General features: G+C 42.1%; 2 protein-coding genes and 1 long non-coding RNA gene across 22 annotated transcripts in view; 2 read left to right on the top strand and 1 right to left on the bottom strand.

The window, feature by feature from the left end:
- The window catches only part of LOC307216153 (uncharacterized protein), a 37,571-nt gene extending 32,497 nt beyond the window's left edge, over window positions 1–5,074 (top strand). For all 14 annotated transcript variants that reach the window (XR_013838938.1, XR_013838939.1, XR_013838940.1 and 11 more), the window contains 2 exons: window positions 2,305–2,436; window positions 4,231–5,074. The gene's annotated coding sequence lies outside the window, so the exon portion shown is untranslated. The remainder of the gene's footprint in view (window positions 1–2,304; window positions 2,437–4,230) is intronic.
- The window catches only part of SH3PXD2A (SH3 and PX domains 2A), a 259,361-nt gene that overhangs the window by 143,153 nt on the left and 97,519 nt on the right, over window positions 1–18,689 (bottom strand). For all 7 annotated transcript variants that reach the window (XM_079976076.1, XM_079976079.1, XM_079976071.1 and 4 more), the window contains 2 exons: window positions 10,017–10,093; window positions 405–496 (listed from right to left, as the gene is read on the bottom strand). In XM_079976076.1, the coding sequence (XP_079832202.1) occupies window positions 405–496; window positions 10,017–10,093 (169 nt within the window). The remainder of the gene's footprint in view (window positions 1–404; window positions 497–10,016; window positions 10,094–18,689) is intronic.
- On the top strand, window positions 5,977–8,802 carry LOC307216218. Its single transcript, XR_013839005.1, has 3 exons — window positions 5,977–6,127; window positions 6,452–6,529; window positions 7,132–8,802. It is a non-coding gene; the product is annotated as an uncharacterized lncRNA (long non-coding RNA).

The following is an 18,689-nucleotide window of genomic DNA, read 5'->3' as shown; positions in this document are numbered from 1 at the left end:
AAATCATCTTTGAGCATGAGTATATCTGGTAAGGTAGACGGTGATTAAAACTTGATATTTTAACTGGCAGGATTTCCTTCAGCTGATAAAGCCAATACTTTTATGACTTTAATGATTCCTTGGAAGAACACAATTAGGCAAACTAACAAAGCGAGAAAAGTTCTGTCCTCTGACCTATGATTAAACAGATGCCAAATTTGTTTCAATTTTCCCCTTGCATAAGCGCACACACACAGACTTACATGTGCCAAATTATAGTCTCATTTCCCTGGGAATTAAAAAGCTTAAAATAAAACCAAGTGTTCTTCCATCCTCTGGATGCGATAAAATGCAATGACCTTTAGCTTCCTTCCTCGCTAACAAAATTGGAGAAGTGCAGCAGCAAAAGCAACAACTGAACTTACTCTTTAGGAGGGTTTAGGTCCTCTGGTCTGGTCTCAAAGAACTGAAAGACTTCATCACACTGTGAAATGTGAGGGGGAAGCTTCACCAATGCCTGTTTTTAAATATATATAAGGGAAAGTCAGTTTTAAAAAATATGCCAAGTAACAAGAATTTATTTATTTTTTAAAAAAGTTTTGGATCATATCAACTCAGAAATGTTAGTGAATAAAAACAGGATGACATAAAACCACAAATTGGACTTATAAACTTGGTCTTCAAGCAGATTCACAGCTGTCGATCCTTGTTCAATATTCCCCAACCTTGGGCCCCAGATGTTTTTACACTACAATCCCCATCATCCCCAGGCAGTATGGCCACAGGTCAGGGGTGATGGGAGGTGTAGTCCAGCAACACCTTGAGACCAAAAGGTTGAAAAAGCCTGCTTTAGTTGGTCGTCCCTTTCTAGGCACGGGACAAGCAGAAATGTAAACTAGTCCTTAGCAATGGGGAATTTTCAAAGAGAAAGACACCATCTCTTGTAATGGTATCATTAGCTGGTACAAAAGGAAGAAACAATCTTATGCTCTATATTTAAATAAGCACAAAAGCTAGCTATTCTGGGTCAAAACATACCTATACTATTCTTGTTTAATGTTTTGTTAAAAAAACAGAGTCCTTGACATTATAATCTCACTCATTTCATAATTCACTTAAAGATGCTTTACTTTGAACATTTGACCTATTGTAGTTATAGATGGGCAAGGTGCCATTTTATACTTCCCAATGCCTCCAACCAATTAATTTACTTGAGATTTATATCCTGTTCCAAGAGCACTGTTGTGCATCATGGTTTTGAGTCTTGATGAAAGGTTCAGATATCCTTTGATCATTATCCTGTGCAAAATGATGCCATGGTGATCCACGTCTATTATTTATTTATTTTTCAAAAAAGGTATTAGGAATACTTCCTTCCAATTTCCAAAGGCTGGTGTTTATGCACAGGATCAGACAGAACAATTTTGACTTCCCAGATTGCAAAGAGATTTAAACAAATCAGCAAGGATAATGTGTAGGAGTTTTTTTTACTATTTTTTCTAAGGGCTCGTCCACACTACTGCTTCTCACGTGCCTATAAAGCACATGTCTGAGAGGTTTTCTGTTTGACCAATGCTTTCTGAGTATGAATCTCAGAGGTTTTCCCCTTACCCTACTCATTTCCCAAGGAAAACATGCTCTTTGGCTCTAAATAGAAACAAATGGAAATCCATGGAAAACCCAATTGCTGTTCGCTCCTAATGAGAGCTATAGAGTGGTTTTCCCCGGGGAAAAGTATGGGTAAGCCCTGAGACAGGTTGTCACCAAAGAGTTCAGTATAACCAAATCTTCTCAGACTTGTTATAAACCCATTCACCAGAATGAGGTTGCCTGGCTTATCTGGATGTAAAAGCAGATTTTTAAAATTGTTTTTTTTTCTCTAGATAGGTCTTTGCCGTTATCTACCGTTATCTACGGTAACTCTTTTACTATGTGCCTGATTTATAGTGCTCTGATACCTTGTTCTGTAATGATGCATATTTTTTTAAGCAATTGCTTTTCATTGTTTCTTTATGTTTGTTGATCTTGTTAGTTGCCTTTCATGTTTGGAAAAAAAAATTCCTTTCCATTATTTAATGAAATTTGATAAGGTTTGTTTATTTACGTTGCCTGTTTATATACTGTTTAATCACCCAAGCGTCTAAGTGGTGCATATACATATTACGGGGGGGGGCGGGGGTACCATGCGATGGATAGGATCAATTAAAATTAATCATAAAAACAGAAAATCAGTTTGACTGCAATTATATTGCCATGATGTGATTTGAAAATGTGAGCTTGACTGTGATTATATCCACGATTTATGATATGATTTTCTTGGCACAGGAGTTAAGAAAGTCCACCCAGACTGTTAGAACCCCATATTTCCTTCTTTTTCATGGCTTCCTGCCTGCACTATGAGCCGAAAAAATCCCAGAACCTTTTATGCTGTTTTACTTCTGTGCATGGTGATTAGAGGTAAATATTTTTCATTAATTGTGTGAAATACTGGTATTGTTTCCATATATCCAATAGGGAGGAATTGCTGAAACTATAAAAGCTGGTATGGCCCACAACCATGCAAGGGCACTCTGAGATCCCTGTGTTTGCATTCAGGTGCCTGTGTTAATCCAATCCATGTTTTGCAGGATCAGGCACTGTACATGCATACCGTATTTTTCGCTCTATTGGACGCAGTTTTTCCCCTCCAAAAATTGAGGGGAAATGTGTGTGCGTCCTATGGAGCGAATGCAGGCTTGTGCCATAGCCGCACGCAACCCCTCCGGCAGGGAGAGGCTGCACGGGGCTATGGCTTTTTTAGCCCTGCGCAGCATCTCCCGGCAAGGAGAGGCTGCATGGGGCTAAAGGGGAAGCCAAAACAGCGAGCAGGATCCATCCCGCTCGCTGCCTTGCCTTCTTCCCATAGCTGCGCGCAACCCCTCCGGCAGGGAGAGGTTGTGTGCAGCCTGTACGTTGCTCTTTGGGGCTGGGAATATTTTTTTTCTTGATTTTCCCCCCTAAAAACTGGGGGCGCCCTATGGTCCGGTGCGCCCTATGGTGCGAAAAATACGGTAATCCCTCTTCTCCTTTCCCCTTCAGTGCTTGGTTTAATGAAAACACATCCTGATTTTATGAGCCAAATAAGGATTGCAAGCCAAAGTTTAAACTTGAATTTGCAATTTTGGTGTGGAAATTCAAACCAGTTTGTAGTCTGACAAACCAGTAAGTGTTCCATTAAGATGGGCCTGCTTATAGGAAGAAAGGTGAGGAAAGAGTGAGTTCATACAAAGCTTGTCCCTGTCACGGCTAAAATGGCCGCTGTTTCTTTAATGCGAATACAGCTGGGTCAGCATGACTCAGCGGCCTGCAGCAGGTTGTATATATAAAGTGAGAAATGTTAGTTTGAGGCTGAGGCTGGTGTTTGGGTTGGTTGGTGCTGGTGTGTATTCAGTCGTGTTTTGCACAAAGAGTTTTAAGAATAAAACTCTGCAAGGATATTCTCGTGGACTCTTTTATGCAGACAAGGGTCCGAGGACCAGGCTGAGGAGACAAAGGGAGATCAGAACCCTTTCCTTCTTTTTTTTTTTTGCTTTTTACAAACACTGACAGTCCCCAAGACTTTGTTGAACGACTAGACAGCATGACATCTGAATAGAACCTGTGTAGATTGTTTCTGCAATTGTTTCAGCACCAGTAGTGCAAATTGTCCTTACACAATCTAGTGGGGTTGGGCTGCAAGCAATAGCTTTGTTGTAAGCGACAGCTATATCAATTTGCTTCTTTTACTTCAAAACAGAAGATATATGTACTTTGCGACTGGAGAAGATGAACACACCATTTCTTGGGGGGGGGGGTTCCCCCCCAAGGAAAAGGTTAATGAAATGTCAAGACATTGCTGTGAGAGTAAAGGCTATGTAGCCCTGCTCACATTTGTCAATTTTTCAAAAGGCTAAAAGATCCCTGTAGCACTTGAGTAGAGGGAGAGGGAGCAAACAGCCTCTAAAGCGTTTGGGGAATATTGTTGTTTTGAAATCTCAAATGCTTTTTAAAAGCTCACAGAATGGCAGGGACATCAGAATGGGAAAATTGTCACTCACCAAGTACTGATTTAATAGGCACTATCGAAAGGTGTCAGTGATACTCACGGAACCACATTCTGCAAATGCCTCTACATTCTGGGCTCAAGTGGTTTTGGAGTCATTCCTTGGGAAGTGTAATTCTATTAGAGGGCAAAGGCTTTTTAATGCTTATTTATTTATCTTGTTGGATCAGGATACTGGGCTGAAGAGATTTTGGTCTGAATGATCCAGAAGGACATCAGAAGGAATTAAGTAGCAGAGGACGGGGGCATGGAGAAGGGGAATGGACAAGGTAGCAAAGAAGCCACTGGCTTAACAAATGGAATTAAATGTTTTGGCAAATAAGAATGGAAAAGGCATTATATGCATTAACAGTGCAAGATACATTGCTAACACATTTAGAGAGGCTTTATGCGACCACAACAGTTGAGAACCCTTACTAAAGAATGAAATGTGTCTGGTATAGAAAGCCTATGAAGAAGTAGCTCATTATTTCAGATTGGGGTAAACTGCAAAGATGAAAGAAGAAAGCTGCTTCAGATGGGCCCTGGAAGAGTTCAATTCACACAAAAATAATGCCAAGTTTGCTAACAGGAAAATGATCCAGGGAGATAAATTCCAGTGGGCAAGAAATATTTACAAGCGCAGCTCACACAGTCTTGCTGATTACCAAGCAAAACATTCAGAGTTCTGTTGTTTGTGTTTATATACATGAAAAGATAGATCCCTTACTGTGCCTGATCCTCAACTTGCCTCTGGAAAGACTTCCATTACGGTGCCAGAAAGAACCTAATTATCAAAGTTGAGTTATTTACTTTAGCAGCTGTATGGCTATGAAACACATCACACGGGTTCTTGGGAGGTCTGCTGAGCAGAGGTAGCCTGGGCATCTCCTGTTCTTCACTTTCAAAGATTCAAGTCAGCTATACAGCAGATCTGATTTTGAAAGTAATATTTGCCATGAGTTTCTCTATATGCAGAGATTGGTGTACTTTGATTTGCATTGCTTCTTTCCTCTGAATAAAATAAATTCCATATCTGCTTTTTCTATATCTATTATTTCTATATCTATTTTTCTATTTCCATATCTGCTTTGGAAAAATGATTTGATGTGTCCAAATATGGCCTGGTACCAATTCCATGTCGGGGGACGCGGGTGGCGCTGTGGTCTAAACCACAGAGCCTAGGGCTTGCCGATTGAAAGGTTGGTGGTTTGAATCCCTGCTACAGGGTGAGCTCGCGTTGTTCGGTCCCAGCTCCTGCCCACCCAGCAGTTCGAAAGCACGTCAAGTGCAAGTAGATCAATAGGTACCAGTCTGACGGGAAGGTAAATGGCATTTCTGTGCGCTGCTCTGGTTTCGCCAGAAGCAGCTTAGTAATGCTGGCAACATGACCCGGAAGCTGTCTGCAGACAAACACTGGCTCCCTCGGCCTATAGAGTGAGATGAGCACGCAACCCCAGAGTCGTCTGCAACTGGACCTAACAGTCAGGGGTACCTTTACCTTTACCAAGTCCATGCTACATATATATACACTGTGTGAATTTGAGGTAGTGATCTACTGACAGTGATACCACTGTGGCAGCAGCAATCAAGGATTGCATTAGACTTTTATGGAAATGTCCACAGTCCAATCATCATCTTAAGACAAGTTTGCTATATATTTGCCAAATGCACATGGCATGAAATTGGCTCTAGACCATTCACATCTATAACACAGTACAGAAGTTAGGTCCTAACAACTATACCAAGTTATTATGTGTTAAACTAGGGCCAGAAAGAACCCAGTTAAATCCCTTCTCTGCCACGAAGTCCAATCATCATCTTGCACCTATTTCACAGGATTGTTGTGAGAGTAACCACTGTACAATGTGAAGTTTTTGTGTTTTATAAATTTTATTTTTCTTATCTACATGTTGCTCATATTTTGGCATGTTTTAGTCTGATAGAGACTTTCACACAGATACCCTCACACATTGGTACAAGCCAAGGGGCAGCTGAAGAGTTCTGAGGCTAACCAGAGTGGAGTTACACTGCAAACCTTTCGGCTACCCCTTCAAATTCTCTTTTTCACGGTCTATGTTCCGGTTTGTTTTCTTTTACAGTGGTGCCCCGCAAGACGAATGCCTCGCAAGACGAAAAACTCGCTAGACGAAAGAGTTTTCCGTCTTTTGAGGTGCTTCGCAAGACGAATTTCCCTATGGGCTTGCTTCGCAAGACGTTTCGTCTTGCGAGTTCTTGCGAGTTTTTTCCCTTTCCCCCCCTTTTTCTAAGCCACTAAGCCGCTAATAGCCGCTAATAGCCGCTAAGCCGCTAATAGCGCTAATCCACTAATCCGCTAATAGCAGTGCTTCGCAAGGTGAAAAAACCGCAAGACGAAGAGACTCGCGGAACGGATTAATTTCATCTTGCGAGGCACCACTGTATTTATTTTGTAAGAGGCACAAATATTTCCTGGTATATTATTCCCTAACTTTGGGTCCAATCATACAAGTTCCAGTGCATGTTACCGTATTTTTCGCCCCATAGGACGCACTGGCCCATAGGACGCACCAAGTTTTTTTGGGGGGAAATAAAGGGAAAAAAATTATTTTCCGCCCAGGCGCTTGTGGGGCCGGCAGCGGGGAGAAGCGCTCTTCTCCCCGCCGCCCGCCTGCAGACCAGGTCCGGGGACAGCGGGAAGACGCGCTGCGCCTCCCAGCTGTCCCCGGAGCTTGCGGGGGTGGCGGCGGGGAGAAGCGCTCTTCTCCCCGCCGCCCGCCTGCAGACCAGGTCCAGGGACAGCGGGAAGACGCGCTGCGCCTCCCAGCTGTCCCCGGAGCTTGCTGGGCTGGCGGCAGGGAGAAGCACGCGTCTCCCCGCCGTCAGCCTCCAAACCACATCGGGAGACAGCGGGATGACAGCGTTCCGCCTCCCCGCTGTCCCCCGACCTTGTGGGGCTGGCTCTGCGGCTCTCCTGAAGCCTGGAGAGCGTGAGGGGTCGGTGCGCACCGACCCCTCTTGCTCTCCAGGCTTCAGCGAAAGCCTGCATTCGCCCCATAGGACGCACACACATTTCCCCTTCATTTTTGGAGGGGAAAAGGTGCGTCCTATAGGGCGAAAAATACGGTAGTTGCACTACATCCCACAGAGCACCACTGTAACTGGAGCAGCATTGTGTGTGTTAGAAAAAAGGGCTGTGTTTGTACGTTGTGATAAACCACGTTGCCATGCAAGCTACACCTGCTGAAATTCACAACTATCAGAGGTGCAAGGGCCTCCCTCTTTTTCACCATGCCACCCTAGCTGACTTGTACACTGGGCATAATATGATGTCTCCAATTAGTAGGCATTTGCATGATCACATTCCATATCATGTGAGTTCATAGAATCAACTGTGAATCTCAGTAGACAAGGGACTGCTGTTTTTTAATAACTACAGTGTTGCCGATGGAACAGCCCTATTAACATTCAATCAGTATAGATGCACACATACACACACAATCTTCATGTCAAGCTGCAGCTTGTACTTCGTTCAGTATCAATTAGAATTTTTAAGAAAAAAAGGGGCCTGACTTCGCTGCAAGGGGACTGCTTTGGTAGATTCCACTGACACAGATAGTAAACAAGGCCAAGATGAATACTGACTAGCAGTTAGGTAGCCTTTGTTATCACAGCCATAAATGATAGAACAATTTCTCAAGCATGTATTTCTCAGACATGTCCCTCGCGCCAGTAAGGGACTGTCTGCTTCTCAAACAATTGCATCTTAGATAAGTAACCAATGTCTGCTTTCTGGGTGGGGTCAGAGGCCACCTCTACAATCTTGGAGTGAATTCCTGCTTTCTGAGCAGCACGTCTGTTCAGTGAACCCATGACATTATTTCATATGCACATGTTTTGCACAGTTCCTGTCTGAACGATTAATGTGAAGGATACAGTGTGAGTACACGTGGTTACAGCCATTACGCCTTCATTTGCCAGACACTGCATCAATTGTTGCACAAAAGGCTTGATCTCATAAGATAAGGTTTTAGTTCCGTTTTCCCTAGCCAGAGGGTTGAGAATTAATGCTATCTTTTCTTTGGGTCTCGAGCTCTTAGAACTTTGATACATTTTGCTATCAATATGCTTCTACCACATTATTTTGCCTAAAACTATACCGGGGGAAGGGGGAGGGGAGCAGAAGCTGAACTAATTTTAGAGACCCTGTTTGACCCTCAATTGGTCAGCAAGTGCTAACACCATGGGCATCATATCTTTGCCTCTGTTTAACCATGCTCAGTGAGGGCATTTATAAGATTAATTAATGTAGACTGGTTACTTCCTGATACTCTTTGAGTCTTTGTTCATATGATCAGGATCCAAAAGAATGAGGATACATGCACACACACCATTCTAATACAAACAGCATTTATATTAATTGTGTGCATATTTGGCTGAACAGTGGAGTAAAAAAATCCTTTAAATCAATAAGTACTATTTTGAAGACACAACATGATGATTGTGAAAGGGGCCCAATTATGTGTATGGTGACTGAGAAGTAAGCCCCACTGAATTTTACGGAGTTTACTCAAAAGTAAATGTGCATTTGCAGCCAGAGAGAAGCAAGAGACAGTTTGATTTTAAGGAGCAGCAGGCCTTTGTAACTTACTTTGAAAAACCACAGTTTCTAGATGTAGCAGCTGGCAACCTCACAGGAGTGAACCTCCAAGGATTCCAGCTCCAGGATCTACAGCAGCTTCCTCTCTGGTCTTTGACCTATAAAGCTCTATAGGTGAGGTATACCTATTAAGCGTCCTCCTTTCTTCCATTAGAAATACAGTGGTGCCCCGCAAGACGAATGCCTCGCAAGACGAAAAACTCGCTAGACGAAAGAGTTTTCCGTCTTTTGAGGTGCTTCGCAAGAAGAATTTCCCTATGGGCTTGCTTCGCAAGACGAAACGTCTTGCGAGTTCTTGCGAGTTTTTTTTCTTTTTTTCCCTTTTTCTAAGCCGCTAAGCCGCTAATAGCGCTAATCTGCTAAGCAGCTAATAGCCGTGCTTCGCAAGATGAAAAAACCGCAAGACGAAGAGACTCGCGGAACAAATTAATTTCGTCTTGCGAGGCACCACTGTAATACTGAATGAACATGCCTCCTGCAGGCACTGGGTCAAGGTGATCAATCATGTAAATAGTTACTTTTAAGAAGAAAGGAAATACTTTGAAAAATACCATGGGAGTCTTCAGTAGAACTGTGTAACACTGGATGTTCTAGATTATGATGGGATGGGAACACATTGCCACAGGAGTTATTTAAGAAATAATTAAATGTCATAGGGGTGTTGACATCACTTAAGAGAGAGGACTATATTATATATGTCCTTTTCCACTATACACCACTGGAACTCAAAGGGCGCATTCTGAAGGGTAAGCAGCATTTTCATCTTCCTTTATTTTTCAGATTCAGATTACAGTTAATTCAACTATGCATCTTTTGTTTGTGTGAGAGGGAAACTCTGCAGACATACCAGTAAGCTAAAACAGTCCCATTCCCCTCTAAATATGCTTGGGTGACCATCTCTCTGTTGGCTATTTGCAGTATGGTAGCGCTGCAGAGAGCTTGCTGGGGAGACCATGCATTAAAAAGAAAGGGACTCAAAAATAACTTAAGCAAGGTTTTAATTACAAAAAACAAAAACTCCTTATACACTAAATACATTAACAACAAACCAGACCCAACCACCAACCCAACCCCCAGGGTAATGGGAGAGCTAGGTGCTGCTCCTTATATACTATGCCCAAATGCTGACACGCCTTAATCAGCACAACTCAGCAGCACCTGCTATGTTTCACAGCTGTAAAGCTGGGTCTCGTTATCTTGCTCTGGCCCTTGCTCTGGCCCCTTAAAGACATACACATTAGGTGGAACAATGATGAACCTTTACATTTAAAGTAACCATTCAACACTCTCATTGTGTTCTGTCAGTTATCACTCTCCTAAGAAGATAAGAATTCTTACCCTGCAATAGTCATCAATAGGCCGTAGCCTCTTCACAGCGACATCTCGAATGTGACTTCTCCGGAATAGGATTTTACCTAGGGGGGAAAAGAGGATGTAGAAATTGAGCAGGTGCCTCCTAGACAACACTTTGTCTATTTGAGCCCAGGTGTGAAGAAAAAGGTTAGAAAGTTGGATCTCTTCATAATGCCATCTCTAAATGAGTAAGGCTTGTGGCAGAACAAGAGGTCTGACAGTTTGGATTTGTTACACTTTTTCACACTCTAGAAAATGTGTGAAATAAGGCTGTCTGTCAGATTTTTAGTACTGCAGGCATCGGTACCCAGTCAAAGGTGTAAGCATGGGTAGGCAAACTAAGGCCCAGGGGCCGGATCTGGTCCAATCGCCTTCTAAATCCGGCCTGCGGACGGTCTGGGAATCAGCATGCTTTTACATGAGTAGAATGTGTTCTTTTCTTTAAAATGCATCTTTAGGTTATTTGTGGGGCCTGCCTGGGGTTTTTACATGAGTAGAATGTGTTCTTTTATTTAAAATGCATCTCTGGGTTATTTGTGGGGCATAGGAATTCATTCTTGGCCCCCCCAAATAGTTCGGGCCCCCCACAAGGTCTGAGGGACAGTGGACCGGCCCCTTGCTGAAAAAGTTTGCTGACTCCTGGCATAAGGAATCAGGGCTCAGAACAGTGAGGTCTGAATGCAGGACCCTGGTGTCCTACTGTCTGAACCACCCTGCCTGGAAGCAGCTGCACCAGATGGCTGGAGAATAATACATACAGAACCATCCATTCTGACTAGATCCTACAAAGACAGGGTCTGAAAAATGAATCAGGAAAGCCTGATCACGGTTGTCTATGAGCTGGTAACTTCCAGGTTGGATACCGTAATAACCCTGCATCTATTTCAAGGGTTGCACATGTTTGCAGGATCAGGACCAGGTTCTCATCAACAGTTGGCTGGTGATGGCTGCTCTAACAATACTTGCTGTCTCTTTGGAGGATAAGAGAATGCATTCCAGCACCCCTCAGTAGCTGGCAAAATATCAATTTAGTGGGTCTGGATGTGATTAAGAAGACCTGTCAGGCTAAACGAAGGGAGGATTAAACTGGGGGATTAAACTGCATAAATCATGTGTAAGTTTTGCTTCACTTCTCATTCCACTACACCAACACAAGACAACATGGGATACATGCCTTGGGACCAGGAATGTGAGGCTTAGTTTAGGGCAAACATCCTCCTTTCAAACTGCTGCACAGAAGGACACTATAAAAACATCCCAATTTTGTGGGGTTGTGGTGGTCATTACTGTTTTTACAATACAACAGCCCCCACCTTTTCAGCATTCCAACTAACTGGTGTGCTGGGCAAGCTAAGCAGAAATTTTAATAATGCGTCGTGTGGAAATAGTGCGGATTGTGAACGACTCCCATTCCCCAGTTTCTAATCCAAGCCACAAAGTGAAAACCAGACTGCTGGCGACCATATTTTACAAAATATAAAGCAGCCATAGATGTGGAACACATGAAAGGCCTCCTGAACTTGTAATTCAACTTCACTAAGCAACTTCACTAAGGAGGCTCATTCCTGCCAATAGCTCCAAAGTACCATAAAAGATACAAGGTTTGGACATGAGAAACAAGGCAAGTGTAATGTTATGTGTGAAACAGAGTAATAAAACAAAATAGAATAAAATAAAAAGGATGGGGTGAGGTTCTAGGATATGCCATATCTGCATTCATTCTTTCAATGCTGCTGCTGCTGCTCTCTAGTGGAAGAGAGATTGGGAAGTCATCTGTAGACCATTTAGGCTGGCAAAAAGAGCCCACACCATACCCAGTTTGGGAGAAAGGCAGGGATTAATAATAATGATGATTTAACCATTATTGCCCCCGGAGAACTCAATAGGCAGGAGGAGGAGGAGGATGGGGACAAAACCAGAACTATTTGGCTCTACCCAGGGTTTTTTTCAGCCAGAACTCATCGGAACTCAGTTCTGGCACCTCTCAGGTATGCACCATTGCCATTATAAGAGAAAAAGGGAGGTGTTCATGGTGAGTTCTGACACCTCTTTTTCTAGAAAAATAGCACTGGCTCTACCTCTGATTGGCATGGTCTCCACTTACTGTTGGTCTCCCTGCCTTGGCAAATCCACACCATGATCAACTCTTGCCCGGAAACCAATGTCCCCACTGTGAAAGGATGTGTGGATCGCACTCATTTTTAAAACCATGTTTATGGAAGACAATCTTACTCGGCTGCGAGTGATCAACAAAGAAGAAAAAGAAACCCTATCAGCCCCAATGGACACCAGCCACCACTGAGAGAGAGAAATAAGTAATTTTGGTCCAGGCATTGCATTTTCAGCTATAGCATTTCCCCCACATACTACTCCTTCCTTTTCACAAACATGCACACACAATCTTGCAAAATCCCAATTTTAATTTTTTTTCGAAATGTGCCTAATTTGAATGATTTATTCCAGCACAGAAACTGCTTTGAGTTTTTAGTGCATACATTTTTATGTTAGCCTCTTGTGTAAAATCATTTCCGTCACAGGGAAATTCAAGCTACTGTTTAAAGATTTCTTGAAGACCTGGGAAGATCAAATATCCCCATTTATTGCCAAGAGATTTATGATGATCTGTATTGGTCCATCATCATGCACAACTCTAATTGACTTGCTGGTTGAATGCATCATTAAGCCTTCCTTAGAGCTGTATGATTTGCTCTGATTTTTAAATGGAGAATTGTTCCTAACGTTGTTGCACCATGTCTGTACAGGGCTGTATAAATGGGGGGGGGGGGAGCTATAACACCACTACCACCACCCTGCTTTAAAGAAATATATTTCTCCTCTTATCTGTAGTAATTTTTAGGCACCGGAGGAGGACAGATCTACGATTGGTACTGGGAAACAAACTTCCTTTATGCTTCTCACCATGAAATTCCTTCCATCACTCTGCAGGAGAACAAACACTCAAGCCTCTGTTACAGACAATAAAATTCATAAATGGCCATTATAGGCAAGCTGTCTGAAGCCACTTGGACATCAACAAGAGGAAAGCAGGGGTGGGGAGACACAGAGAGTGTTTTGTTGACAGAATGTCAACTTCATCCTTCTCATCACAGTGTAACCAATGGCCAAGGAGCTGCACAAATATACCAACTGAAATTGCATCCAAAAAGATTCCCTTCTTACAGTTTTACAGGATAAATTAAATTAAAGACTTCTTGCATCATCTCTCTGACAACTCCTTGAAGTAAAAAAAAAAAACACACCCCAAGTTTTGACTGCATGTGCAGTAGACAGGGCAGGGCTGCTGTTATATAAGTCAAGAGATGCTACTCAACAGGCCTTCGTCAGAAACCTGACATGAAGCCTTATAGTCAGGTGGGAATCATAACTTTTGCAGTTACAGAACATGTTTTTTTACGGTATGTTAGGGACATACACAATTGCAGTATCTTAAATGATACTCACTGAACCTGCTACTCTCCCATGCCTCCTGCTGTGCCTTCTTGATAATTCTTTCTTTAAGAATAGGAAGGAAAGAAGGAATAGTGTCCATGACTATGGTTGGACCATACACCCTTCCCAAACAATTCTGGGAACTGTTAATGGTGATGGTAATTGTAGCTCCATGAGGGATGAACCATAAATGTATGGTGTATATGTAGAGCTGGCCTGTAGAGAACTCTGCTTCAGATGCTGCCCTAGTTGTCCTGCTTGAGGGGGAGACCTCAGCATTCCCAGCCTGAGGATGTGGCTCTTCCATCATCCTTGCAGTCTGAAGATGATTCCCTTGCATCCTCTCCCACCCTGCAAAATAGGTTACAGGCCCTTTAAGTATAGCAACTAATGCTTGGGGAGGTGCAGAAACACTGGAAGATCAAAACCTGACAGCCTTTTCAAGGCTCCAGAGGACCCTAATCCTTTCCTGAGAAAACATCTTCCTAAACACAACTAGCATGGACTTCTTGCCGCATTATTCATTACCATAGAACCCAAGGATACTTTGAATGCCAAAAGTCCCAGGTTCAATTGCCAGCATTTCCAACCGAGGCTGTGTCGGACCCCTGTTGGAGTCTCTGCAGAGCTGCTGCCAGTCACTGTAGAACAATGGTCTGGTTTGGAATAAGGCAACTTATCACTTTCTGAAACCTGTTAATAGTTTGCTACGCAGGCTATTCTTACTTCAGCCTCCAAAAGAGGAAAAAATCAAAATGAAAGCTTAACTGCAAAATAACTACACTTCAGCTCACATAAGAGAATCTGCTGTTATTAAGCAAAGTGCCTGTGTCAGAATGAACCCATTCAGGCCACACAGAGCCGTCACATTTCAACAGCTTTTCCCCCAATGAAAGCAAAAGCATTAAGAAGCTCACTCAGGGATTGTTGTTCTAGCCAATTACTTCCCCCCTTGAAAGGAAAAGTGTCCTAAGCAAAAATGACAGCAGGATCTGCCTCCTGCTTTCTCCATAGTTATAGAACTTTTCACTATATAAGAAAGTACAGGATATATGACGACTTTTTTATATATAAATACAAATGAATACTAGTAAAACTTAGAAGGAGGATTGTGAACTGACAAATGTTCTTTTGGATCTTGAATAATTGCATCTGAATTTCAGAGCATAAGGCAGTCGCACTGGACAGGCTGCTAGAAAAACACTAGCCCAAACAAGCTGGGCCTTCTTTCCAAGCACAGCCAAAGAGAAGCAACAACTCCCCAAATACTGCCTGCCTTTGTTCCCTTGTGCTGCTGTGCTATGCAGGCTGGCCATCGTTTACAGAATCCTGACACCAAGAACCTCACATAACCCTCAAAGGGTGGTCAGGTTTGTAGACTTGAGGTCTCCATTTCCATCCCGATGATGGATAGATGCCATCCTCCTCACAGGCCTATGAACAAAGCACACTGAGAGCTCAGCTGAGCACTCTCCTACCTTTCCACATCTGAAGGGTGTGTGGACTGTATGGACCGGATGTGCTGTATGAAAGCATTTTAAACCCACAAATAAAGGCACGCTTGCCTTTTGAATTTAGAGGCAGGATTTTCAAGTGGCTTCCATGCAAAGTCAGTGCAAATCTTTTTAGATAAAACTACCCTTTAAGTCCAGCACAAATCACTCTGTGTGTCTAAGGTTCTAGCAGCTCAGATTTTAGCATCAAACAATGTGGATAGGTCTGCACCGGTGTTTCTTCCATTCAAAAGAGGAAGTGTGCAGACAGGAAGAGACAGGGTGTCCATAGGAGCAATTATTTCATATAGTTGGGACAAAAAATAATATATGGTTTCCTATAGATATAGGCAGGTGCTTTTTTAAAGGATATGCATGCTTTAAAATACAGAAGATACACTATTTTGAAGAAAATGGCTATACTAGGAAACAATGTTGTCATTTTCATTTCAAACAAAGCCTCTGATTTTACGAGATTGCTACCCAAAAATGTCACAGGAAAAAATCACCAAAAGGCGTATGTTGCACTTCTTAATTGGAACAAAACCAGCTTATAGCCTTTGTCAATAATACAGCACAAAATACACCAAGAAAGGCTGTTAATACAATTATCTTCTTATTGCTATTTTAGGAGACACAGATGGGCTGGTAACAGGATCTCTTATTCCATAATTTATGAGTACATGTGTCTTGAACAATTTTCCACTAGGGATATCAATCGCATCCTGTCCATTTTGAAGAAAATCCCCTCATGGCTTTATTTGGAACTAGCATGGCAAATAAGACATGGTATTCATCTTGAATCCTTCACTGGAATCCTAAGTGTAGAAGTAACCCAGTTGAAATCCTATCCTCCATCTATTTTCTTTCTTTAAAACATTTGGCAGAAATCATATATGTGTATTTGGGAGTAAGTCCCATTGAACTGGATGGGACTTACTTTCAAACCCGCATAAGCTCATAGGGACATTTGTATCCTGCTTTACATCAATGAGTCCTCTATTAGAAGAACTGTCTGGGGTAAAGTCTGGTAAAATCAGACACTGAGAAATACTGAGTATTTAACAACATCTGATTTTAATAGTCATACAGACAATATTGCAGCACTTTTGAGGTACAGGAAACTCTCAACATATACAGATTTAATTTACGCACATTCAGGTTTACAGGCTAGGCAAAATTTTTTATAAAAAAATTAAGGGGGTGGATGTCGAGAAGAAGAAAAAAGACTATGGCAATACCTCCTGCTATGGAACCCAATGTATTTTAACTTTATGTGATATTGGCTTTATGCAGTATCCCTGGAACGTAACTCCTGCGTAAGTTGAGAGTTGCCTGTACTTATTATTAGACAAGAGTGCTTTTATTTATAAATGTGTTACTTAAATTACAAAGCCAAGTTCCAATTTGGCAACGCTGCAGCTTTGAATCTGTGGAGCTTGAAATGCTCCTGGAAACTACACTAAGTGATGGCTTATCATTGCGTCCAGGTGTACTGTACAGCAAAATATATATGCTGCAATTAGATTTGTAAATTGAGTGGGGGAGAACAAAGACTGCCACCATACAGCTTGTCTAATAGTAAGCAATCTATCCCCCCAATGTCCCTTCCCACATATTTAGGTGGGTTTTTCATCCAGAAACGTTTTAACATTTAGTGTACTATTTTATGTTTTAAAAACTTACTTTAAATAATATCATAAAGATGGTCATGTACACAAATTATATTCAGCCTGGCTTCTTCTGGTGCCTATAATTCTGCATTCACAATCATGAGAAACCCACTGTAGGCTAAAACCAACTGGAAGGCAATGCATTTCTGCATTTCAAAAATACAGTAATTATTTCTAAGTCGGCATCCATTCATATAATTGAACCCATGCAAACTTTTTGCACCTCTTTTTTTGGTAATGCATAACTGGCCACCCTCATGCAACAAGCACAAGAGCTGCCTGTTGAGTGCTTCCAAATCTTGGCTTCTCCAGCAATAGTAGTTGGAAACCCAAAAGCAAAACAGAGACTGCTTTGAAGGGGTATCAGTTATCACAAGGGTTTGAAGTTGTTTTGCACATGGTTACAGGGAGCCCCATCCTGACAGCATTTGGAACAGCAGCTATCAGAACAGGGATTGGCATAGCTGTCATCTAGAATCAGCCTTTGAATGCTTGGTGTGTCTCCCTTTCTGATACCTAGTTGTAGGGGGCTCTTTATGAAAACAAAGAAGCTGCCCCATTCTCCATCCTGCACAGGCTCACTGGGAGAAAAATGGCAATAACAAAAAAGGGGGGCGGGGGCGGAACAGTATAGTGATCACTATGGAAAAGTTAGGTTGGGATATACTGAATTCCACAATCATATAAATAGAAGCAACGTATGGCCCCTAAGTAGCATATCTGAGAATAGCGGTGCAGACTAAATACCGAACAGCAGTTGACAGTCAAACCTGACACAGGAACAATACTTAGTCCATTTTGAGCCTAACTTTGTGGGAATCATGCACTCAAGTCGTATGACAACTGGAGAAAAGCCTCATGGCCAGTTGCAAAGGACTTTTCAAGTCATGTGGAATAATCCTATGAATGTTTACTCGAAGAAAGTTCTGTTCTTACTGCATAGCATTGAAGCCAAAATAGACACACAAATACTCTCATTTTCCCCCTACAAAGTTGAGGGGCTATCTTTTCAACAATTTTGTTGGTATCTCTGAAATATTTAGAACTTCTGCTGCAAGTGCCTTTAAAATTGTAGGGAGATGGAAGTGCCATTATTACTTACTTACACACACACACACACACACACACACACAGGGCCAAAACAGCTGTTGTCCTTTAGTTTAAATATATATTCAAACTCTTCTCTTCACACTTTTAAGAATGTCATTGTGGGTGTGGATGGGTATACTAAACGGTTCTTTAAAAGTACCCTATAAGTCAAGTGGTAGGCACAAATATTTCATAAAACTAGTACTTTAAAAACCTCATACAAGGGTTTCAAAGCAAACTGGAGGAGTTAAAATAAACAAACAAACAAAAATTAAAAAATTGTCCACTAGCACCTTAGAGACCAACTAAGTTCGTTCTGGGTTTTTCTCAGAAGGGTAGTAAAAAACCCCACCCCACCCTCCCACTATATATAAGGGTCTGGTGACTTCTGTTTCAGTGTATCTGAAGAAGTGTGCATGCACACAAAAGCTTATACCTGGAACAAACTTAGTTGGTCTCTAAGGTGCTACTGGACAATTTTTTAATTTTCTTATTATTTCGACTGCGTCAGACCAACACGGCTACCTACCTGAATCTGGAGGAGTTAAATTACTTTTAGATATAAAATACGCAGAAGTTATTTTTTAAAAAATACTTTAAAAGCCTTGTTTTCAGCTTGCAGATAGAGGATAGCACTCCTAAACCACTTTTAAAAGCCTTTCTATGACTCTTGATGTGCTGCAAACATTAGGATGGCTCATAACAGTTGTGGTATTTTTTGCTCCTAAAATATTTAACTGGACCTCCTCATGGACCTTTGCACATAAGGCCTGTTTTGAGTACTCCTTTTGCAGCTGTGTCAGTGTCACTAAAAACCCCTGATGCAGACAAGCTCTAGGGGGTCTGAATCCCACCCCTCCTTTTGCTTACAAAGCTGATGTTGTCCCTGGAACGTCTCACAGAATGGGAGTCGCTCAGAATTGCTCCTTCGGCCAGGTATCTTAACAAGAATC

This window comes from Podarcis cretensis (assembly GCF_951804945.1).
Source record: "Podarcis cretensis genome assembly, chromosome: 5".
Classification (NCBI taxonomy): Eukaryota; Metazoa; Chordata; class Lepidosauria; order Squamata; family Lacertidae; genus Podarcis; species Podarcis cretensis.
Note: the sequence above shows the minus strand (reverse complement) of the source record. Positions and strands in the feature narration are given on the sequence as shown.